This window comes from Bos indicus x Bos taurus, chromosome 2, assembly GCF_003369695.1.
Source record: "Bos indicus x Bos taurus breed Angus x Brahman F1 hybrid chromosome 2, Bos_hybrid_MaternalHap_v2.0, whole genome shotgun sequence".
Taxonomy (NCBI): domain Eukaryota; kingdom Metazoa; phylum Chordata; class Mammalia; order Artiodactyla; family Bovidae; genus Bos; species Bos indicus x Bos taurus.
This window is the reverse complement of record NC_040077.1, coordinates 26,832,814-26,858,425: the sequence shown is the minus strand read 5'-3', so window position 1 is coordinate 26,858,425 and position 25,612 is coordinate 26,832,814. Positions and strand designations below refer to the sequence as shown.

At 42.4% G+C, this 25,612-nt stretch overlaps 1 protein-coding gene across 1 annotated transcript in view; it reads right to left on the bottom strand.

Annotated features, from left to right (window-relative positions):
- Window positions 1-25,612, bottom strand: part of LRP2 (LDL receptor related protein 2) — a 177,048-nt gene that overhangs the window by 4,009 nt on the left and 147,427 nt on the right. The window contains exons 62-77 of the mRNA XM_027558351.1: window positions 23,240-23,362; window positions 21,663-21,791; window positions 18,127-18,258; window positions 17,094-17,225; window positions 15,301-15,444; window positions 13,635-13,800; window positions 11,940-12,068; window positions 10,472-10,692; window positions 9,527-9,703; window positions 7,921-8,040; window positions 6,143-6,233; window positions 5,169-5,236; window positions 4,863-4,980; window positions 4,250-4,376; window positions 2,890-2,997; window positions 1,765-1,869 (exon numbers count right to left, since the gene is read on the bottom strand). Coding sequence (XP_027414152.1) covers window positions 1,765-1,869; window positions 2,890-2,997; window positions 4,250-4,376; window positions 4,863-4,980; window positions 5,169-5,236; window positions 6,143-6,233; window positions 7,921-8,040; window positions 9,527-9,703; window positions 10,472-10,692; window positions 11,940-12,068; window positions 13,635-13,800; window positions 15,301-15,444; window positions 17,094-17,225; window positions 18,127-18,258; window positions 21,663-21,791; window positions 23,240-23,362 — 2,090 coding nt within the window. The remainder of the gene's footprint in view (window positions 1-1,764; window positions 1,870-2,889; window positions 2,998-4,249; window positions 4,377-4,862; window positions 4,981-5,168; window positions 5,237-6,142; window positions 6,234-7,920; window positions 8,041-9,526; window positions 9,704-10,471; window positions 10,693-11,939; window positions 12,069-13,634; window positions 13,801-15,300; window positions 15,445-17,093; window positions 17,226-18,126; window positions 18,259-21,662; window positions 21,792-23,239; window positions 23,363-25,612) is intronic.

The following is a 25,612-nucleotide window of genomic DNA, read 5'->3' as shown; positions in this document are numbered from 1 at the left end:
CTGGCTGTTATCTTAGTTCCCAGGAGGCAAAGGTCATAGAAAAATCCATGGACATACCATGGAGGACAGACCTTAGAGGGCCTCAGCCTCAACTGATTAAAAAAAGAAAAAAGGAGAAAGAGCCAGTGTATTGCAAAGACGGAAATGAGAAAAAAAGGACTGCAACCGGTAAAGGTCTGCTCCACTTGAGAGAGTCTCTCAGTGTTTCCAATGACTGTCGTGCAGGGCAGAGGTTGCAGAATCCCCATCACATTCCCCTTCCTGCTCAGCTGGGAGAGAGCTCTGTTGAAAGAAGGGGATCACTGGACTTGAGGATAGAATGTAGATCTGGCACTGCCGCGGGGCCAAGTCAGACGGGGAACCAACGTGTGACATTTAGGTATTCTGGTGTCTGTGGAAAAAGTAGTCTGCAAAATAAACTTTTCAATGTAGCTTAAAGAAAAATATGTAATCCTTTGAAAATATGAAATATCAAAAAATGAAAGTGGAAATTTCTAAGACTACATTTGTCTGTGTATGTGTGTGTGTAAGAAGGAATTAGTAAATGAAAGATGAAAAGGTAGGCAAAGGCACCTTTGTTATAAGCTCTCCTCGTTAGCATCAATTTAGTTCAACTCTTATTTTGACCTGAAAGAGCAGAACAGGAACCAGTGCTGAGAATCCAACATGACTTTGCAGACACTAATTTTGTTTATAGATTATGCAATTTGAGAACAGGGGTTATTCTAGAAAATGGTAAGATTTCTAACTACCTTTGGGCTTTTGTTCCTTTATATTACTTAACAAAAGTCATAGGACCTTAGAACATCCCAGATCCTACTGTTTTAAATGGGGAGTGTATGTTTAGGGGCTGAGGGGAGGGCAGGGGTCACAACGCACTGGAGAAACTCCTGGCACTCAGTGGACAGGGGCCAGGAATACTAGGATGTCCAGCAACGTGGAGCATAGTTTTGTGCCATAAAGGACTGCCCAACCCAAGATGCCAATGGTGCCCCCAGTGAGTAATACTAAGGACTCTAGTGCCCAGAGGTAAAATAGTTGCCCAGAATCAAACAGCTATATCTGAAATAGCTTCTTCTTAAGTGTCTATTAAAACTAATGATATATTATCCATTCATGTAAAGCTTTGTATCAAATTTATTGAATTTCTCTTTGTAGACCACATAGTTTACAAATTTCAGAGGGTCTGCAGACAAGATAGAGAAGCTCCATCTAGTGTTCTTTTTTTTTTCTTTTACTCTTCGGTATTAAACTCTGCGCCTGGCACATTGAGGACAATGATGTTAGATGGAAAGATCGAGCGAGTGTAGACTAGTGCCACCAAGTGGTGAACATCAGTAACAACAGTAGAGTAAACGCAACACGGCGTTCTTAAGGGAACAAAGACATACACAGCGGAAAAACTGCACTGCGCAGGAAAGGAAAAGGTTCTCTATATGTATCATCGACACAGTGAGGTCTTTATGCATTTTAAGTTGCTATCTCAAATTAAATGCCTCTGATTTGAAGAGGCTGGGTTCAGAAGTATGCCACCCTTCTTTCCTGCTTTGTGTCACAAGGAACATCATTCCCAACTCAATGTTACAATGTAGCTTTACTCAGTAGAATGTTTTCAATTTATTATTTTTAAAATCATCTTTACTAATTGTCTACACATCTTGGGATCTGTGAGCCTATCACGGTCTCTCTAGTTTGCCTAGGATTAATAAACCCAGCAATTCCAAAGTCCTTCCCAAATCCCATTATCATTCCAGTCACTGTTACCTGAGTTTCATCACTTGAGGAAGTTGGCTTTGTGTCTGTAACTAGTTCAGCAGGGTTTATGGGGCTTCCATAGTTTTTGTTATACACTGTTGCAGATTCAGTTACCTGTGTGCATATTGAAGGCCAGTATTCAGTTTTGAAAGAATTTTTGCTGTAAAGTTTATCAACTCTTTGATTCTGCTTACCACCTTGCTCCTGTACAAATATGATCAGGCACCATTTTTATTATATGAAAACGACCCTCTGGTCCGTGAATAAACATCACTCTCATCTCCCCCAAATCAGGAGCGCCAACGACTAAGCTGTCTATCTCATGCCTGATTCTTGGGAGAATCAGGCATGAGATAGAATATTCTTGGGACCACGAATATTCTTGGGACCACTCATTACTGGTCACACTCTATTTCTGTCATACTAAAATGTACTGTATCTCCTGATGCAAAAGAAGCTTAGCTCTAGTGGTTCAGACAAGAGGAAGACAGGCTAGCTGAAAATTGACAGGTACCGGCAGTGGCATTGGGCCTGCTGATCCGGACCCAGTGAAGAAATGTCCCTCCATCCATCTGTCTAATTTATCTCTCTGTTCCTCTCAAAGATAAGTGAGTAATAGGACCGTACCAAAGGAAGTTTTGGTATCTGTCTACCAACCTCAGAGACCTCTGCACTTTCCAGAAAAGTATGAGAAAGGTGAGCAGGGAAGTCACCTCAAATTACACTCTCATGATACCAGTAAGGACCAGACACAGTGTGTGCCCAGTCCCCCAGGCCTCTGCATAACGGCCTGAGGACTGTCCACTCACTCAGCTCACAGATATTTACAAAGCACCTGTGTGTGCCAGGCCCTGTGTCTGCCACTGAATGCACTCAGACCTCTTGCTCTGCTACTCAGGATGAAAACTGCTCTTGGTTGGCACCCCCAGAATGGTGGCCAAAACCCAAGATTCTGATTGTTTTCAGGCCTTCTGTCCTTTGGCCAATCCTGTGACTGCAGAGCATGAAGCTGAGGAAGGGACCACCGTGCTTCCTTCCAAGGAGGGAAGGCTGGGAGGATGCTAAAGGCACATTATTCCACAGAACAAGACTCAACAGCAGCAGCACCTGACAGAAAGGACTGTGGTTTCTCACCGGGGCTGTTGTTGGCTGAGCCACTGTGATAGCAGTGTCCTTGGAGGAGTATGTCGGGTTCTCAAATATTATGGGCGACTTCCCGAAGTCTGCGGCAAAATGCTCATTCTGATGAAGGAAAAAAAGGATTATACCATGCAAACCTGGTTCACACACAGCAGAAGATGCACTCCTTACAGGAGGTATGTTAGGTGTTTTGCCGAACTGACCCCAAAAGATGAAAAGAAAAGCCAGCAGAGACACAAGACCTCCCTATGGCAAACACTGTGTAAAGCGACATAAATGCTCTAACTCGTCAGCTCAGGGAAACAAAAACACTCTTCCCATTTCTGAGCACTCTATGGGTCCTTAAGGCAAAGCCACTTTCGGGTTGGCTTTGGACATAGAAGGGTGGGAGGTGGAAGAAAAGCAAAGAGAAGAGGCAGAAGGGGAAAGCAGAATGGATAACACTGCACTTTTAGGCAGGGACAAAAAAGAAAGAAAGATCGGGGGAGGGGGGAGGCAGAACGCTGAGAATGGCTTCCCATCTCCGAATGTGAACACTGCACGGATCCTAGTCCACCCATAAAGTATCTGGTCCTCACAGGAGGGATCACTCTACAGACGGGCACAGAAAGTTCAACCTCCATGCTTCTATCACATTCTTAGAAGCTGGCAGAGCTGGGATTTAAACCAACCACTGACTCAAAAACCATGTTTATCCCAACACTACCTCGGTGGGAAAATACATGAGACTAGGCAACATGTATCTCCCTGCCTCTTCCTTTAACATATAAAAAGTCATCAAATAAAGACAGAATATCATGGTCGCTCTCCCGTTTCCCCAAAACATAGATTGTTTTAAGATTTCAATTAAACTTAAAACTGGGCATGATTCCAGGTCAACAGTGTGACTTACTTTTAGCTCAGGGGTTCATTTCAATTTCATTACTAATGTTTTTAGACACATTTCTGCAACAAGCTCAGTGTTCCCTAACTTTGTAGAGCGAAGACTTTCTTCCGAGGGGCATAGTGTATTTAATTTTTTTTTTTTAGTAGCTGAATTTTATTCTTTATAAAAAGGGTTTCTTGGGACTTCCCAGGTGGTCCAGCAGTTAAGAATCCACGTTGTGATGCAAGGAATAGGTTCAATCCCTAATTGGGAAACTAAGATCCACGTGCTGAAGGGCAACTATGCCCAGGTACCTCAACTACTGAGCCCATGGGCCTCAACTAGAGAGTTCATGTGCCACAGTGAAGATCCCGCATGCTGCAACCCAATGCACCCAAATAAATAAATAAATATATTTTTCTTAAGTATTTCTTTGATAAAACAGTGAAAATACTAACCTTCAAATAGTCATTTTGTAACCACACTCACCATCGCCAGCGATCTGTCAATAGCAGACTCGGGCCCAAAACCAGTTACTCCAATATCCATGTTCACATCATCCCCTGATCTGAAGGTCACCCCATTTCCATTTTCAGAGGATTTGAGATGGCTTAAGCTGAAAAGAAATAATCAAACAGTGTCTTGTTTTTTGTTTTTGTTTTTAATCTTTTGCAATAATTGTCTAGCTAGTTTCCTAGCTAACTCTCACTTAATTGAAAGGCTTGAATCCCACTTTTGAATTTACACATCATGTACAGGAGTAAATTTCCTTGGTCACCCAGAAGTGTTCAAGCACATTCCTGAGTGCTTAAGAACCAGGAGAGGGCACTAGGGGAAAGAAAGCCTGGCCCTTCACACAGCCGATATTGTTCTCCAGTGTAACCTGGTCGACACAGCCATTTACACTCTAAAATGTGATTTGTACTCAGGCTTCAGAGAAGCAATCAAAGAAGTGAATGCTTTCAGTTCAGCATCTTTTGCTTCTGCAGAGTAGCTGAACACTCTAGGATGATTTTTAATTTAAAAAAGAAGAATTCAGTTATTCACATGCTTACAGATCATCCAGATTTCTGAAATCAATATTCCACATAATGAAACTGACCTTGACAGCTTTGGCAGAGAAGGCAAAATGGAGCCAGTTTTCCGATAGTGGAGAAATCCTAAAGTGGCTAAAGCAGCAATTATGACGATCAAGATGACTGTCAATAGCACGGACGCCGCTGCCGAAGAGGGAAGAAGAAGGAAATGTATGAACAGGAGAAGAAGGAAAAGAGCGAGCTGGCTGAGCAGCAGGGGCTGGGGACTAGAACCTTTACTTCTTCCAAAACTGAGTTAAACAGATTATAGACAGCACGCAACTGAGGGAGCATGATGCATTCCCAGACCCCTCATTATCCTTAAAACTTACTTGTTCCTGGAGGAACGCCTTGGGAAAGCCCCATTTCACAATATTCTCCCACGTAGCCACTAGAACACCTGAAAGGAAAGGAAGAACCATTCATGAGCTGTTGCTTCCTTAGGTTTCGACTGTAATCTGACGATGGAAATTCACTTTCACAGGGAACAGCTGTGCCATCTACGGAGTCAGACTCATCAAACTGACCTATTGGTGTCTTCTCTAACCTATGGAATTCTTCCTTGGAGAGTAAACCCGGAAACCTTCATCGTGTTCTTTCCTTGGACATGCTTTCATGAAATATCTTTGTGCACCATGTGAAGAGCTTTCTTGATAATTTTCTGCTTTCCAAATCTTTAGCCGAGTCTCTTCCTCTGGAGAGCTTGGCACTGAAGCAGCTCTGCTAATGGCTGCTCTCCCACAGTTAAAATTGGCAATTCCAGGTGAGGAGGAAAATTGGGTTGTCATTTCTCTAACTGCTTGCTCCCCAGAATGGGGCATACAATTCTGTGGCATCCCCCCAGGAGCGGGGCTTCCCTGGTAGCTCAGCTGGTAAAGAACCCGCCTGCAATGCAGGAGACCCCGGTTCGATTCCTGGGTCTGGAAGATCCCCTGGAGAAGGGATAGGCTACCCACTCCAGTGGTCTGGCCTGGAGAATTCCACGGACTGTATAGTTCATGGGGTCCCAAAGAGTTGGACACAACGGTGAGACTTTCACTTTCACTTCCCCCCCCCACCCCCACCAGGACTTAGAAATGCAGGATCCCTGTGAATGAGATGGGCATTTTTTTCCAAAGCCCTAGGTGATTCTAATGTACATGATACTTTGAGAAGTACTGCCTTAGTTCTCCGTGGACTCCCCCACTGGAGGGCAAGCTGCTTATGATATGAAAACTGACAAGGCTCTTGTGCTTGTTTTTAAGGGTCTCAACTTCCCCCCAGAAGGGGTAAGACCTACAGGTCAGACCTCAGCATTCAGACTTACTTGCATTTGGGGAGGTTATTCTCATCAAAATAGCAGCTTCCTCTGTTCATACACCTGCATGGAGGGGGCATGCTGACAGCACCTACAATGGCTGCAGAAGGAGGAAGTCACACATGTGTGAGTCAGCCACACTCAGCAGAGCCCCCCACCAACCTGCAAACTTGTTTCAGCCCAAGCTGGAGTAGGGAGTGAATGGAGTGGGGCAGCTGATTATCCTCTCTATCAAAATGATACCTCGCCCTTAAGTCAGATGAACTCCTTTATCAATAAGGTCTTGGGGACTAACATATATTTGATAGGGGGAAAAAAGGCAGTTTATAGCAGCCCCCCTCCAAAATAGTGGAGCGATACTAGACTCCTGAAAATACGCACTAATAGTTAAAAAGAACATTGTGGTAAATCTCTTAGGACATTCACATTTCATTTGAGCTTTTCAGAATGCTTCTTTTCGAACCCAGTTAAATCAAGAGCTCAATTTAGGCATACCCTGAAACATCCACTAAAGACTTTGAAGCATCAGCAATCCATTGATCAATAAACAGACACATACACAGATCAATAGATACTTGATAGCTGATTGGAGATATTTTTTTAAGACCTTCAAAATTACCCTTGCTAAAGATCGTAATCTTGCAAATACTTCCCCAGTAGCACTGGGACAGAGTGGGGATAGAGAGAGCAGAAGGGGCAGTTACTTGCTGAGTTCGTTCTCTAAACCTGCAACTTTTCAGCCTGATTGGGAAGAGTCAACAGGTGGGGGCTTGTTTCACTGCTTGCTCCCTCTGGTGGCAGAACATGGTTATGTCTCTTCATTTCCCCAGAATGTGAGCCATAAAATGGGCGGCTAGAGTTAGACACGACTGCGCGACTTCACGTTCACTTTTCACTTTCATGCATTGGAGCAGGAAATGGCAACACACTCCAGTGTTCTTGCCTGGAGAATCCCAGGACAGGGGAGCCTGGTGGGCTGCCATCTATGGAGTCGCACAGAGTCGGACACGACTGAAGCGACTTAGCAGCAGCAGCAGTGAACAGGATGATGTTCCTATCATCCTTATCAAGCACTGGATACTAGTTAGGGACACTAACTAATTACTATATGGCTTTTTAATTCCTTAATAAAGTCACTGAAGAAAGGTCTTGCCAAGAATAGGTCATCTATAGCATTTGGGATGAGAATTAAACCACTGCTTACTTATTTCAGCTTCCATCTGTCAACAGCATAAAGTACATTTTAAAACGTGGCCTTTTTTCAGTTGTCAAAACTTTGAAATGAGCAAATGGGAAAAAAAGTGAACTCTCTCTATGTCTCCCCTCCATACAGGATAAGCATCACCCCACAACCTCTGGAGCCTGGTTCTCCACTTTGAGGAACTCCCAGTAAGGCTGAATAGATTCTGGGGTGACTGGGATCCAGTATGGGGTAGATTGAGGAGAATGAGGCCTTACAGAAAAGTCACTCTTCAAAATGTCTTTATAAGACAACCTAACAGTCGATTTAGGGGTACTGGATGTAAATCTCTACAGATTTTGGCAAACAATCCTCAGAAATCACAGGGACACAAGTTCCGTTTGGCCCCTTCAGTCCCACTCAGCTCTGTTCATAGTTTCCAGATCTCCCATCCTTCCTTCCAGCCACCCCCACTCTCTTCTGCAAGAGACCAGTACCCAGGGACTCTTCAGGCTCCTGAAAAAGGTGAAGCCTAGGTAAGGGACTCTACTAAAGATGGCAAAGGAGCTCCCCCCAGCCCCCACGGCTGCTCAGGCAGCGTTCCTACCTGCATCACACACTGTGACGCTCCCTTCTAGAAATCTGGAGCCTTGGGGACAGGCGCAGGTGTATCCCTTAGGTCTCAGAAGGCATAAGTGGCTGCAGACATCCTTACAGCGATTGGGCACTGGAAAGCAAATGAGAACAGCGATTAGTTTCTGAGGAGGGAATGAATGCTCCAACCAGGGACATGTCCATCTGCTGAGTTGTGGCCAGGCAACATCTGAGCTCAGGCAGCAGCCTGATACCTTTAGGCCACGTGACACCTGACAACTCACCCCCTTTACACTACCCTCCCCTGCTACCTCACCAGCATGGCACTGTCCCTCCCTGTGCCCTCCACCCCACTTCTGTGCCCCTCACATTTTCTAGTGGCATCACTTATCTCCCCTATGGCCCTGGCAAGTCTGGATGGTGGGTGTCTGCCTGGTTCACTGCATGACTGCAAAAGTCAATCAGCACTAAGCAATCTGAGATATTTCAAAAAGTCAGTAAGACCCCACTATTATATCCAGACGTGTCAATATCCAAATCTGGGTGGATCCAAAAGTGTAGTCCAGCCAAAGCATACAGTGGATGTGATTTTTCACCCCTGCTCTCCAAAGACAAGTTTTTCTTCTGGGCTTCAGTTTCATTATTTGCAAGGTTAGGGAATTTAGAGCTCTGATTAACAGCATCACCTTTATTACAATTACTGAGGCCCTGTCACAGAAATCCAGAATTGGGATGCAGCTCACACAGAGCCATAGAATTCGAGCTGGAACTGGGTTTACTGACAAATGGACCAGAATAGAAAAATGCTGAGCTTTGGGTTGAATGGAATAAAGTTTAAAAATCATCTCTGGGTTTAAAGCTTATCTACTGCTTGGGTGACTTGGGCAGATTTCTAGTTCCTTTCCTCACTTCAAAAATGTCCTTTCCCTTTCACGTTACTCCACACAGTGATGAAGGATGAATTAGAACACATCCCCCTTGGTCTGCCTGCAATGCAGGAGATGGGTTTGATCCCTGGGTCGGGAAGATCTCTCTGAGAAGGAAATGGCAACCCACTCCAGTATTCTTGCCCTGGGAAGCCCCATGGCCAGAGGAGCCCGATGGGGTACAGTCCATAGGGTCACAAAGAGTCAGACACAACTTAGCAACAAAACCACCACCACCACCTGAAGAAGCAGGACCAGAACTAAGGAAAGAAGGAGGGAGAATGTAAAAAGGCATCCTTCAAGCTTTAAGCTAAGGCTTGCCTAGCTCAGGATGACTTGCCTAGCCTGACCTTGCAATTGTTAAGAGTGGGTAAGACTTCTGATGTCCATGAAACCTATTATTATGTGACTTGTCAACCCCACTTACATTTATCAGGGGTCTAACCCATACTGGGTTCTGTGGCCTAAGAAGACATTCCCACACTGCAAGCAACAAGGACTGAAGGATTTTTACTTCGTATCTGCTGATGGTGTGCATCATTTCATTTTGTCTCCAATTTTATCTTTCTCTCCTCAAAATGATTAAAATACACACACATGCACATTTCAGGCACAGGGAAACCAGCTATTATTATCCACCACCATTTTCCAGAAAGACTATAGCCATTAATTTGAAATAAGGTTTGTGACTACCTGAATGATTATATTTCCGTTGATGGAAGACTCGAACTTGAGTAAGCCAAGGGTTCACTGTCAGCAATTTCTCTTTCTTGTTTCGCCCAAATTTATCTTGGATCCACACTTCTCCCTTATCCTTAGATGTCCAGTATAACTGGCTCTCAAAGATGTCCAGACTATAAGGGTTCACCGCTGTTCACCCACAGGGAAAAAGCAAAAACAAAACAAGGTTATTGAAAAGAAGATACCCAAGCTCCACTTCTAGGCTGGAAGTCAAGCTGCTCAGATCAACCTCTAAGGCAACACCTTAAAATTCCAGCAACATCCGTAGATTCTCTGTACACACGGCTAAGAAAGTGTGCCACGCCAGGAGATCAAGATAACAGAAATTAAATTGGATGAATGCCTACAGGCTGACACCAATTATAGGGGACTCGCTCACTTTCAAGTTGCTGATTTTATTTTACTTTTAGAAAACAAGTTGTATGGCAGAGAATTTTTTTTCCTTAGACATAAGATACCACTTATCAGGAAAACTTGATACGTGCTGGATTTTTCAGGTCTGTAGAATTTAGGCAAGAAAACAAAATGCTACTCTCCTAAATGTTTCCAGTCTTGCATAAAAGGCAAGTTAGCATGTTAAAAATGAATGTATCTAGAAGGAATTAGACCTGGATATAACCACTGTAACACAGGATCCTCACCTCTATCAGGGCAACCTAATGAGAAATGGTTATTTTAACATCTGATGCCGAGAGCAGGTTTTTTTATGATACAAGAAAGAACTCCTAACAGGTTCATTTGCATTTGAATCAGCAGATGGGAGCTGGGTAGAATGGAAAGTATATAAGAAACTATATAAACCGTCTCCTAAGATTAGGATTACTTCTTGGAAAAAGGGGGGCAAAGAGACTGGAAACACATTAATTAATATAGGAAATTGAAAGTGAAATTTCTAACCTGAAGTTACCACAATTCTCCTATCGGTTCCATCATATTTGATGGTTTCGACAATGTTGTCCTTGAGGTCACTCCAGTAGATCCGGTCACCATTCATATAATCTATACAGAGGCCTGTTGGCCAACCGAGGTCCTCCTGAACCAAGACTTTCCGACGCTGCCCATCCATCCAAGCGGACTCGATTTTAGGATTTTCGCCCCAGTCAGTCCAGTACATAAACCTGTAACAGAAGGTTTCCTCATGGTAGCATTTCATCAGGTGGAAAAACCAACTGATTTTCAAAGAGGCCTGGGTCCTAAAGGATGCTGCTTTTATATCTACATGGGACAGGGAGAGACAGGGAGACAGGGGAGAGCGGGTGCATCTGTGAGCTCTCCTTCATGAGAACTGCACATTCCAAATACAACCTGGACAGTCCTGTCCTAGGATATATATCCAGACCCTTCAATATATATAATCACAAAGGCTGTTTCTTGAATGGCCACTGTATAAGAAGGCACAATCCTGTGTTTGGAATGTATCTGAGTAAAAAAAAATAAAAGATTCCTTTCCTCATCCTAACTCTTTGAAAATGTATTCCTTTGCAGCCAATTATACTTGATTGTAGAAGAACTGAGTAAACCAAGGATTGCACCACGTTAAGTACCTAGAAAGGATCAGGCAAGATAAATGGATGGTCAGGGCAGCTGTGAATGTAGGGTGATGGGCAAAGACCACATTAAGCCAAGCCCTAGCCTAAGAGTTCCAGGCAATGCTGTGTTAAGGAAAGCATATCCACATAAGGTTACCAGTTATTCTGATTTTTCAAACCAGAAATACAAATATTTTTTTTTAATTTTAATGTTATCAGGACTTTCCTGGTGGTCCAGTGGTTAAGAACCCACCTTCCAATGCAGGCGGGACTTGGATTCCATCCCTGGTTGGGGAACTAAGATCCCAAATACTTCAGAGGAGCTAAGCCTGTGACCTGCAACTTTAAAGAACCCCTCAAATTGCAACAAAAAGCCCACGTGCTGAAACTAAGACCTGATGCAGCCAATAAATAAATAAATCATCTTTTAAATATCTAATGCTATCAACTACATTTCCTTAAAGCTCTGAAGTTCAAGTCCAATAAGTATACGGGCCATGTTTAGCCCATCAGCCACCAACCACTTTGCAATCTCGAGTCTAAACCAATCATCAGGTGTTGCCCAATCCCTAAATACTACTGAGAAATGCGTGGATTTTAGACAAACCGCAGTGTTGAAAATGTGGCTAAACCCTTCCCCATATGCAGTGTCTGTCTACTGAAGCCTGCTTGATCCTTTAGGCATATTATAGTTCTTGAAAACAGTCATAGCTGCCGCTCAAAAAAGTCCAAGGACAACTTCAGTACAATTGGGAATAATTGAAAATTATTGAAAATAATTTTTTTGAGAACCCAGTGGAAAATATTGCACATTAAGGACTCCTTCAAGTACTTACCCTAGCTTGGGATTCACAACTATTGCAGCTGGTTGACCCAGTTCAGTGGAAATCAGCCACTTTCTGTACCTTCCATCAAGTTCAGCCACTTCAATCCGTTGTCTCCTGGCATCTGACCAGTAAATATGCCTGAATTTAGAGAGACAAACAACTGAAAAGTCTAGAATGAACTTCCGGGGTGGAGGTGTGAAGACCAGAGCATTTAGTGTGGAAGTTCTGGCCAGCAAAACAGCTACTCAGACACCAGTGATAAGAGCACAGCCTCTGTCTCTCAGGAATGCCCCAGTCTCTTCAGCCAAGGGGACATGTGAGGGAAGTTACAAGTGATGGGGTGTGGGGTGAAGGGGCTATTCAGTGAAGCAGCGGTTATCAGCCAGGACGGGTAACGATGGTGACCCTCACACCTGGCATGATTACGAGACAACTGCTTCTAGGTAGGGGTCGTGAGGCTCTGTGGGCCTTTCGTTCTGACTGCCTGTGAGTCAGCTTCCTCCTCAGCCAAGAGTCCATCATCATCATTAGGAATCTGGCATCAGCTTCAAGGATGAGTGGAAACAGACACTCAAAATAGCAAACTCAGCAAAGCCACCCTGCCCTTATTCTTCGGGCTTCAGGTCTCAGTCTCAAGCAGAAAGAGCTGCAGTACTTTCTTAAATTCACTCATTCATTAAGGCTGAGAAAGAGGGAAAACAAGAAGAAAGATCTGCCATTGCCAGGCTGGTTTTCAGAAGGAGGTGCTAAAGTCTAGAGGTGCCAGTTCATGAGTCTCTGAGGTCTTGTTTCCTGACAGGAGTTGCTGAAATGAGTCTCCTGTTATCCTGCAAGTACAGTGGGACTTGCCTAACTTCTGCAAAGATGCGCAAGTCTTCCAGGAGTACTAGACAAGTATGTGAAGAGGTGAAAATTAATACTACAGATGACTCTCTGTTGTCTCAGAGGGCAACAAACATTTTACACTACTACTTCATTAGAAGGACATAATGATTCTACAAATGATTGAGTTCTGATTGTAATGTAGTTACTTTCCCGTAAATGTTATTCCAACCCAAGGCTCTTCCTTGAAGAAGGTTTCTTCCACATCAGTTTGCCTCTCGTGAATCTATCTGATGATAAACCTACTTAAGGTTCTTATTTAGACATCATTTAAATTGGCTCTGGTTCCTGAAGTTCTAGAAGAACACCCCTATTAGCTCAAACCCAAAGCTTAAACAGGAAAGTCAAACTTCCAATCTGTTCAGACAACACAGCCTGCTAGGAACACAACGCTTGGACTGTTCCTCCTCAAAATAATCAGCATCAGGAAAAGTGTTTCGTCTCAACTGCTTTGCTGGTAGAATGCAAGGCTGTCCCATTTCTTCACCAAATGAGCAGTGCTGCCATACTGAAAGTTCATTTTGGAATCCAGAATTCTGTTGACAAAAATGCTCTCCTAGATAGAATATAAAATCTTGACCTTGGGGCTTTCCCCACATTTTTGAGGCACACAGAATACAGGAAGTGATAAAGTTTACCCCATCACCCCACCGGGTAAGCAGAGGTAGATGCTGGGATGCGAGTAAGTCCAGGTATCACTCAGCTGCCCTGAGGCTGAGTGCACCCATAATCTGGGTCAATTCAATTCATGTGCCAAGCTGAGCAGAGGGGAGCTCTGGCCAGAAGAGTAGAAAAGGCAGAAGGAAATGAAGCTAAACTTACCTTCCAACCCAGTCCACTGCCAATCCATCAGGCTGCACTATGTATTTCAGGTCCAGGTTAATTTCCATCACAGGATTATTGCTTCCAGATTCAAAGTTGGGAATGTAGGCACGTTTGATAGCACCGGAATTAGAGCCCTCCCCTAGCACAGTGTAATATACAACACCTGCGGAGGTGAGACACAGCGATCAGGTGCGTGTAACCAGCATCAGGTAAGGGAAGAACTGGAGTCTAATCAGGTGAAGTACTGTTCATTCATTGATGTCTCTGTTTCCTCAGTGTTCCTGTAATACTAATAGTGCAATGAAACCACTATGATCAAACCTCAAAAATCTATCATACTTGACATTCTAGCTATAAAAGCTTTAACTGATAACCTACTGATAATTAGTCAGCAGCATTGAACGGTAATTCATTAAAATATATTTCAGCCAAGAGCCTGTTTACCCTCATTAAGATCATGTTCTAGTTTCAAAAAAAGAATATATAGATTAACTAGGGGCAAATTGTTACGAGTTTAAGTCCATACTGGCAATAATGAAGCTGTGTAGAAGAAAAGTCTTATTTTATGTATAAACTAAAAGATATTGGATAGCAGGCACTTTAAACAGCATAGGAAGGGACTTTCCTATGGTCCAGCAGTTAAGACTTCGCCTTCCACTGCAGGGAACAGGGGTTCGATCCCTGGTTAGGGAACTAAGATCCCACATGCCACATACTGTGGCCAAAAAAAATACAATTTTCTTTTTAAAAGCATAGGAAGACTATGCCTTTCAGGGCACACACTTTCCTAGGTAGGAACCATTCTTGAAAAGTTTACTGCATTGTATGATGAAATGTGAAATAAACCCTACATAGTTTGCAAAGCATGTTCATATCTATCATCTCATTTGACTTTCAAAACAACTCTCAGAGGGAGCCAGGCTGAGCAAGATTACTGCTCTTATTTTACAGATAAGAAATAGAGATCCAGAGAGTTGTTACAATTATTTAAGGTCATAAAGCCAGTAGACAAGGGAGACAGGCATACTATATAAGTTTTCCTGCCCAACAACCATCTCCCGCATGCCATACAGAACCATAAGAGACTTAGCAGTAAGCATCACTTATTTTCCTTCATCAACTACACACCACATACACTAAATTAGATGCTGGGTCAGATGCCAGGCATGTGGAGATGAATTTGATTCAATCTCTGTCTCCAAAGAGCACATGGTTAAGGTGTAGGGAGAAAGATGTGTGGACAACTAGCTGTAAACTCAATCCAATGTGGATAAAATGCTACAGGTTCACAGAACCGAGATTATCAAAGACACCAGAGGGGAGGTGACTTTGAACTGGGATTTGAATAGAAATGCTCCAACCATACAGCAGTGGGGAAGAACAGTCTTGGCAAGAGCAAAGACAAGGAGACAGTGAACAAAGGGATGTGAGGCAGTCCTGAAAGAACAGTCCCCAGAGATGGGGGAAGGTTCAGTGAGAAGTTGGGAAACAGGCTGGGTGCATGGCCATGCTGAGCAGTCTGGAGCATGCCGGGTGGGAGGAGCGTCCTCTTCCACTCAGGCAGCAACACTCGCTCATTAAAAATCCATTTCCCAAAGTTCAACACCTTATCACTCAGTGGATTCAACTGATATCGGAGACAGATGCCAGGGTTCATACTCACTGAGGCCTGTGCCCTCCGGATCCCAATCATAATCCATAGCCTTAATGCGCTCCTGGTCTTCAAGGTACTCTGAGAACTGAAGAGATGAGAGGTTGTATTTTCGAATTCTCACATTTTCAGGCAGTAGCAGCAAAGGAGGACTACCTGGAGACAAAAGAAGGGCTGATTAATCTATTTGAATTCTACCTGAATTTTGGATATAAAACAGCAGATATCCTCCCTGTCCTTAAACACACACACACATTTTTCTAGGAACTAAACTCTGCTAATCAGTGGAGCTGACCATAAACTGGGTTGCAAAATCTGTGACATTCTTGTCTCCATTTCTGTTAGGGATATAATCAGTTCTTTATCTTTAGGTAACAGTTTAAAGCAAAGTAAAGACTGAAATCCCTGGATAGTTACCTCATTTTCACTGATTTTTTTTTTCAATGACAATAAAACAAATAAGATTGTAGACATTCATTCTCACAGAAGAAATTCAATATATAGAGTCTTACTAAAAGTTTACCCAGAAGTCTCCATTTCTCATTCTTTACTGACAGATTTTAATGATTCTTTTAGCAGGTAATCAGCTCCATGACCTAGTTTAGCTTCTAGCTAATGACAAAAAACCAGCTTGTTCTTATTTTTTTTTTAGTTAAAGCAGCTATGTAAATGGTGACTATTCCAAGATATACTGTCTAGAATTTTTTTAAATTTACTTGCATAATGTCAATCAAACCCAATTTAAGTAACTTTTAAAAGTTCATTTTATGTATTTCATTTTATGTATTTTTATGTATTTATGTATCTTGATATAATGTTCTACATAAATTTCTCATTTCAGTCATCTCTTTGGTTAAAAGAGTTGAAAATTTTCTAATTTGCTGCTTAATTACCACACCAACTGTTCAAATGCTTCACCCTAGTTTGCATTCAGAGTCAAAAATGCTTAGAGGGTAAAACATTTAAGCATGCTAGTCAAATGTATGCTTTGTACAAAAACTCAATTTGTACAAAGAAATTGAACAGCCATTTTACCCTTAATATGCAAAATAAAAATGTCGCCTTCTTATCAAGTCCTTAAACTCAATTACAAACTCAATTCAAATCCATAAGATTATAAAGACTCCTTAACTGAGATATGCTGATTTATATCAGAACTCTGGAAATCTGGACTGTGGTAACTTCTGACTTTTTCTTTTGCCATTTTTATGTAGTCTCTATTTCTGCTTTTACTCAGGCCTGATTCACAGATACTGGCATTAACCAAAAATGCAGAGCTAATGATTGAAGTCGTAAATAAGCCAGACTCTTTCTGTCTGTGATCAATAGTCCACGAACAATAAAAAAAAAAGTTTTCTCAACAGAGTGGTCCTGGTCTGCCCCAACTGACTATGACCCATTGAATGGGATGTGTTTTGTGACCTATTTTGGATTGCTGGACCTCAAACCTTGACCTCAGTGGAGTGGAAGGCTTTGCTGACTACCATTCTACACAGATGCATTTGTTATCTGAATCCTCTGGAGAGGGATATCTTGTCCACTTTTTGAAGTTTTTATCCAGGTGGACCAGAGGCTAAATCCAGAATAATAACACTTGACTCTTGTTTCAGTGTCTATGTATTTGTTGGGGGTTGTGTTTATTGTTTTGATTTGTCAGGGGAGAGGAGAAGAGAGTGGGTTGGGTATTGGAAGAGAAGCAGCTGGTGAATTTAAAAAATAGGACTCAAAAGTTTATTTCCTGGTATATTGTAGCCCTTGGCTTTGAGTCTTTGAAAGTCAGTTAATCCCCCGTCAAAGCATCATACCGTCAGCCGCACACCGTTCTCCATATCTGTCACTCAGAGATGTGAACCCTTCAGCGCAGGAACACTCATAACTTCCTTTGGTGTTATGGCAGATCTGAGGACAACTCCCGAACTGCATACATTCATTGATGTCTGCAGGCAAAATAAAACCAAGTGAGCAATATCTGCTTAGAGCCCATCTCTTCCTTAGAGATCCTGCTTCTGTTTAAATCCATATTCACAAGCAATAATGATGAGAAAAGTGCAGATGAACACAAGTCATGATGCCAACATTTGCAGAACACTAACCAAACTTCAGATACTATTTCACATGCATTTCAAGTTTTTCCCTCATTTGATCTTCCAAAACGACTCTCTCAGATATGGACTGTTATTGAACCCAAAGTCCCAAAGACCAGATTTAAACAGAAGCAGTCTGACTCTGTACAACAGCAGAACAAGATTTTCCCTTTGGGGAAGCAGCTGTTGTACCACTGGTATTTGGTACCACTTCCCTCCTGCTAACTGGTTCCAGGAAGGGGTGGCACTGATTTGGCTTTTTCAACTGAGTTCTTAGGCATCAGCCCTCAAAAGAACTATTCTAATCATCTGAGTATGGTACATCATGAAATAGGACTAGTAAATTCAAATGATCAAATACACCTAAAATCCTACTTGATATTTACCATCTTGGTAAGCGCCCCATCTTAGAACTCATTTATATAAGTCTGACATAAGGGTGTAATAAATACGTATTGTCTGAAGAAAGGCAGACTTGTGTTTGTTAAAGAGAAATTTTGATCTCACACACTGATACAATAGGGAGCCATCATCAGCCAAGCCTTCATTCATCATATCAATTTCACAGACATTACTGAAGATAGACTATCACCCAGTGCTATGCCAGACACCGGTAAGACAGCATGCAAAAAAAGCAACCGGCATGAGCTTAGCCCCACGAAGGGAATTAAGCCATGTTTAATAAAAGGGAATGAGTGGAGAACCTAAAAAGTACAAGGTTCTCCTTATAGGAACTGGAGGAAATACAGTCTACCTTCACAGAGGTTTCTGTCAATACTATTGGGTTTGAATCCAGGTCTACAGGAGCAGATGAATCCTCCTTCACGTAACTGGGTACAGTTGTGTTCACACAGATTTTCAGCACATGATCTGTCTTTTCCTGTATCTGAAACGCAAAATCCCACCATTACAAATGAAAGGTACAAAGCAGATGAAGCACAAGTGAACACTCAAGTGGCCTATCAGAAGAACACCTACAGATGGCCATCAGAGAACAGAAAGTCTTGAGATGCCCCCTTTCCATAAGTTTTGCTGAGTATCAGAGACCTCTCTACAGGTATATCTGCCAATGCCCTGAATTCCATTTGTACAAATATATGTAATGTTAGATCCTTGAGGCAATTTTCTGATTATACTCAGCACTGCCATGATCATCCTCTGAGCATCCATTTCTGGACAGAATCAAAAAGCCAGGGACTCTTTACAACCATCACCACCTGCTCCACTATCTTACTATTATACAATGATATCAATATATAAATAATATTTGGGTGCATGCATGCTAAGTCACTTCAGTACTGTCTGATTCTTTGTGACCCTATGGACCGTAGCCCATCAGGCTCCTCTGTCCATGGGATTCTCCAGGTAAGAATACTGAAGTAGGTGGCCATGCGCTCCTCATGGGCTCTTCCTGACCCAGGGATCAAACTCACATCCCTTACATCTTCTGCATTGGCAGGCAGGTTGTTTACCACTAGTGCCACCTGGGAAGCTCAAATTTTATATATATATATATATAAATATTGATGTATATATAATATATATATCTCATGTGTGTATACATGTATATATAGCATATGTATACACACACATATAAATAGAAGGCATTGATTCTGTTTAAAAGAAAAGGAGGAGAAAGGGAAATGAAAAGGAAAGCAAGCGGATGAGCAGCACCAAGAACTGGTATTTAAAATGAGAATTCTATATCTTAGTCAAAGTAGCCCAATGCAGTAAGATTGAATTCCATCACAGATCCACTTAATATCTGAAAAGAAATGTTGCTTCCATACCAGATTAATGCCTGGGCTACCTTGCTTGCTTGCTTGCTAAGTCGCTTCAGTCGTGTCCGACTCTGTGCGACCCCATAGACGGCAGCCCACTAGGCTCCTCTGTCCCTGGGATTCTCCAGGCAAGAATACTGGAGTGGGTTGCCATTTCCTTCTCCAATGCATGAAAGTGAAAAGTGAAAGTCAAGTCACTCAGTCATGTCCGACCCTCAGCGACCCCATGGACTGCAGCCTACCAGGCTCCTCTGTCCATGGGATTTTCCAGACAAGAGTACTGGAGTGGGTTGCCGTTGCCTGGGCTACCCAGTTCCCTTAAACAAACCCTGCTTTTAACGCAATGTCATTTGAATTAGAAGTACTATGGTGAAGAACCTGCCTTGCAGTGTAGGAGACACCAGTTCGATTTCTGGTCCAGGAAGATCCCACATGCCATGGGGCAACCAAGCCTAGGTTCCACAACCACTGAGCCCGTGCTCTAGAGCCTTTGAGCGACAACTACTGAAGCCTGCGAGCCTAGAGCCCACGCTCCACAAGAGTAGCCCCTAATCGCCGCAACAATGAGGATCCAGCACAACCAAAAATATAAATAAACAATTTCTCAGCAAGGAAGTTACCTTAAAAAGAACAGGGACTATGGCTGATTTTAAGCCTTTTAACTTGCACAGGCAACTGCAAAAGAAACCAAAGCTTGATCCAAGCCTAACTTGGAAATCCCCAAAGTCCTGGAACCATTCACATTATCAGTTAGTCTCCAGGCATCAAACCCAAATCAACTTCTTGGTTCTGCAAATTCCCTCATGTTTATGCCTTTTAAATATTTAATTTAAATCACATTATTATGTCAAAAAGTCCAATCCTATTGATAAAGTGTGTGAAACAAATGGCAAATCAACTCAATATGGTTGGTTCTTCATCTTCCTTTGTAACCCACACAGGAGAAAAATTTGCCAGGAAATCCTTGAGGGGCCTCAGAAAAAGGCTATTAAAGCCCAGGAAGTTGGAAGCATGTGGAGCTAACTAATGTTACCAAGTCCAGACTTGCAGGGTTTGAAGAACTCCCTCCTTTTTCCTAAAAAGAAATTGAGGCCTGGTGATGTTAGTATGTACTCTAAGTGGCACAGTTAGTGGCAGAGGAAGTGGGAGCCAGTTCTTCCAGTCTGGAGTCCCAGGACGGTTCCAATTCGGCCCCTGCCCCTCTGTGTGACCTCAAGCAAGTTATTTAAGCTCTCTGAGCTTTCTTTTAGATATAATGGCAGTAATCCCCTGGAGCTAATTTGAGTAACAAACTAAAGAATGTATGGGGGGCTTCCCTGGTGGCTCAGTGGTACAGAACCCATTCCTGCTAATGCAGGAAACACAGGTTCAATCCCTGGTCGGGGAGGATCCCACATACGGTGGAGAAACTAAGCCCATGCGCCACAGCCGACCACTGAGCCTGTGTGCTAGCCTGGAAGCTTCAACTAGTGAAGCCCACACCCTACAGCTCGTGCTCCACAAGAGAAGCCACTGCAACAAGAAGCCCACACGCTGCAAGGAAGAGGGCCCCTCTCCCTTACAGCTAGAGGAAAGCCCCCGCACAGAAAGGAAGACCTGGTGCAGCCAAAATATATAAACAGATAAACATTATATATACAAAAAAAGAATGTATGTGAAAGCATTTCACAAACGCTATACAGGACTACCAAAGGGCAAATTATTAGCCTGCCATTGCAACATTCACTTTCCATTAAGCTAGAATCATCCCTTGTTTGTGTACATCATACCTTTCCTACACAAAAATCCTCTCTTAAAAATCTGTGTTCCTTCCAAGGTCCCCCGTGACATTTCTATTCTTTTAAAAATATATATTTTTTTAATTTATTGGCAGTGCTAGGTCTTAGTTGCAGCATATGGGGTCTTTAGTTGCTGCATGCGGGATCTAGTTCCCCAACCAGGGATTGAACCAGGCTCCATTGGGAGCATTGGGAGCACAGAGTCTTAACCACTGCACCATAAGCATGTCCTGACATTTCCATTCTTACCAACTACTCTTCCCCTCTGTGCCAAAGATACTGCATTTGGCTTAAGACGAAAAAAATGTGCAAATTTAGAAACAGAATAAATAGCTTTAAGGTGCTGACAGCCACCTAGTGAACTGGGAAGAGGCTGTGCCTTTCAGTTAAAGGAGACCAGAGTTCAAATCCTGACTCAATTTCTTAATGACAGGAAGACACAGCCAATTTATTTAACCTGTAGGGTGGTTTCCTCATTTGTTTAAAAGAGAGTGACAGAGAGACAAACAATACCTAACTCACAGGATTGTTACATGGATAAAATGAAATAGTCCTATTTAGTATTCATGTAGTATTCAGCACAATGTCTGGTATAGAAAACTGTTCAATAAAGAAACACAACATGTAAACTAAAGACAAATGTGGTTACCATTTACTTTATGTTATTGCAAGTTTTTCAGTAAGGTAACCTGAGTTACTACCATGAAGTACAAAAATAATTATTTACTTACTGCATCCCGTCTCATCGAAATTGTCACCACAGTCATTAACATGATCACACACCCGGTGCTGTGGAATGCAACGCCCATTGCTACACTTAAATTCATCTGGTGTACAAGGTCTAGGAGTCGGTTCTACACCTATAATTTAAGAATAAGTTCAAGTCAAAACATTGTCTTTTGTGAAACAAGATGCTTCCTTCTGTGTCAGAGACAGTGTTTCTCACAAATAAGCTGGTGCTTCCCTACAATTCCTGGTCTCCCTTGCAGGTAGCTTGGGGCCAGATCCAACCAATGGACTATGAGCGTAATGGACACCTGTCACTTCCAGGCCTAAGAAGTAAGGAAACTGTCTCCTCCATTTCTCTCTTCTCCAGCCTCAGCAACCTTGAAGACTACGTGTTCCGGATGGCTTAATACAGGATGAAGGGGGCTGCCTGACCTTCATCAAACTTTAGGCCTCTGCTGGTGTAAGCCACTGAAATGTTGCAGTTTGTCTACTGTGATGCCTGGCTGTGATTCCTCTAACATCCTCCTCCATGGGAAGAATTTTAGCTTCCTATCCCTTTTTTCCACAATGGGATTTGATCACATCCTACAAATGTATGGCATGATTAATAGAAGAAGTGGAAACAGAAGACAAAAAGATGTAAACCTGCCCCAATTTTTAAAAAAGGTTTTATTTCCAGGTTTTCATCCTTTTGTATTATGCTTCAAACAAACATATTAACAATGTTATAACCATTGGCTCATCTCTGCCCCAAAAAGGGGAAGGAGAAGAAGGGTTCAAACTTGAACATGGAGATGGTATCAAAGTCTGCCTGACATAGGATGGCAACTGGCAGTAAGCATTCTAAGGCCACATCAATGTAAGGAATAGAGAATAGAAAAGCATTTATCCAAATTTCCCCAGCTAATATCCTTTTAGAAAAAAAAGTAATTGGACTCAGGATAAATAACCTTCCTGACTGACTTTTTCTAGGTAAACTAAATTGCCCAGAAAATTAATCAGCTCTTTCCTTCAATGGATATATGGAAAACGGTCTCAAAATGGAAAAGCACAGATTTCTCAATACCTAAAATATTAAATGCAGCCATTTATCTCTTAAAATAATCTATCATTTTTCTCGTCTGGGAAATGCATTTTCATTTTAAAGAAGGATATTAGATAAGCCCTGTGAACACTAGTGCAGCCTTACTCAACATGAGCTTTTCAGCGGGACATTGAGAAGTTCCCATCCCTAGATTAACAGTTAGAAGCTCTAGGCTGAAGAGTGACCAAACCTCATTTTTGAAAAGAGAGAAACCCTTAGTTTTTCAAGTGGGACTCAAACCACTATTTAGTGTTTGTTCTCACTTCCTTAAGGAACTTTCCAACATCTGGTTCAAATGAAATAGGAAGAATGGGGGAAGGGCTGCATCTGAGTACTGTGTGTTTAGGGAGTCTTGCAAACAATGTCCATGGAGATCTGCAGTCATACGCACAGCTCAAGCCTCTATAGAACAAACTGAAATCCCTGAGGTACATTTTTTGGACTGCAGACACTGGGGGCCTTTCTTTTCCCTTCTCCCTTTTGACTTTTGCTTACAGAGCTCCTTTTTCTCATCACTTCCATCTCCACAGTCATCCTCCTGGTTGCACACCTCATGACGATAAATGCAGCGATTGTTGTCACACCGGAAACGGTATGGTGAGTCACAGGCAACATTTACTAGAACACAAGATGAAAAAGCAAAAGTTTACATTAAGAATAGAACATAAGGGTCAGGATATAAAAACACTCCTGTTGCCAACACCAGGCTTGGGCTTGCTTGATTCGCCCCTTATTGGCTTATTTGATTAACCAATTGACAAACATATCTTGAGTGTCTTGTTGACACCCTGGTGCTGCTCTGTGCACCAGGTTCAACTGGGGAAAAGAAAGACGCAGTCCTTATCCTCATGGAACTTTTATTCTAGCAAAGAAACCAACTTCACAAATTAACCATTCAACTAAAACTGTGGTAACAGCCCCAAAGGAAACATGCTATGAAACCAGCTACTGGGAAGATCTGATATAGATCTAGGGGAGGAGGAGTCAGAAGGGGCTTCACGTGGGAAGAGTCTGGGTCAGGAGGAAGATGGCAAGCTTCTGGACCTGAATAAAAGATCTCTGTGGCTGGAGCTAGAGTGAGGAGGACAACGGTGGCCGGGAGGTTGGAGAGACCAGCAGGACTATACACTAACTCTCATCCTAACAGCCAGGAGCTCACTGTTTGTCCCTCTGACTACAATCCAGAAAATGAAGTCCATTCATTAAAGTTCTACACCATGATGGAATTTCCTTCCTCAATTTCCTCACCTATTACTTTCAAAGTTGACATCTCAAAGCAAACACGTACTCATTCTGTTACCCAGAGTTAGATCTCTGGCTGATGCTCATGCCCCTGTGAGGAACCTACAGGTAAAACCCAGGGCCCTTGGTTAGAACAGGGACACAGTCCTCTACATGTACCAGGAATTCAGAACTCAACACACAGGTGTCTTCCTCTTTCCCATGGACGACATGAGCTGTTTGATTTTCCTTCTGCCTTGGTACCACACACAGGAAGCAAGAGGAGAGATTTTTAATGAGGTTGAGGGGAAAAAAAGAACAGCTGCAAAAGTTGGCTCTTGGAAGTATTGTTAATAGAACTTCACAAGGATTATTTGTGGTGAAAGGAAAATGTAACATTATAAAACAGTGTGGATCATTTTCATGTGGCTGTGTCTCTGTCTCCCCAAAGTTTAATCTTACTAACTATGGGCACTTTATCTTATAGTGGGAAACAACTTTTCCAGGATTTATTTGACAGTTACACATGTTTAGGCTCTTTTTCAAGATTCTTCAAGTGAAAAACAAAACAAACTATTGTTAATTCCTTAGAAGAAAAGATGTGGCAAGGGAAATATTGGGATGCCACTGGGAAAATATAATGCAATTTATATTTTAATTATATAATATAATTAAATTCTCTTGATGGAAGGAATATTCTGATATATTATTTTCTAGAGTCAAATCATAAAAATGAATAGTGAGGGCTAAAATGAATAGTGAGGAATCTAGGAAATTGAATGGAAGAGGTGATGATGAGAACCTCAGAAGTGAATTACAGCTAAATGAGACTAAGAATTAAGAGATTCAAGAGGAATGGAGGGCTTCTACTTACATGACCTTCTTAACCTTGGCTTGCATCTGAATCACATGGTTGGTGAGGGAGGGGTTGGGGAGGCGGGTGGGCAGCTTACTAATGCAGAGATTGCTGGCCTCCACTGCCAGCAATGAATCTGTTTTTCTAACAGGTCGCCAGGTGATACTGACTCTCTTAGTAACAAAGATAACACCTGAGATCTCCAATGACTCAAGGCATGGAGCAAAATGATCAAAACAAACTTATGTTCATTCATTTTGCTAAAATGCAGTAGTTCTCAACCAAGACACCAAATTAAAACCTAAGGAGCTTTTTCAATATATTTTTGCCCAGACCCAAAATGTCCTTGGACCTTTGATAGGTCTAAGCCTGAGGTGGGACCAGAGCATGTGCTTCTAAAGCACCTTTTCCCAAGGGATTCGGATGGGTACCCACATTGAGATTGACTGGTTTAAAAAACAAATATGCATCATACAACAGAAAGGAATTAGATGGGCTTGAATTATGATGTAAATGAAGTGAGTTTAAAGATTAAGTGGTTTTAATATTTCCTAAAGGTGCTTTGTGAAGCTCCAGAGGCTTGGCAGAAGTACTCTGAGGGGCACTGAAAGTGGGGTGGAGCAGGAGAGATATACACTCCACCCTAACTCAGACTTCGACCACAACAGACCTGCCTTTATTTATGCATATTGGTTTTCCAACAATTTCTTTTGAGGCCACTGTTTTCAAAGGCCACAAAAATGTTTAAAACTATGGATGTCTGCCCAACTTTCTCATGTCTCAAGTAGAGA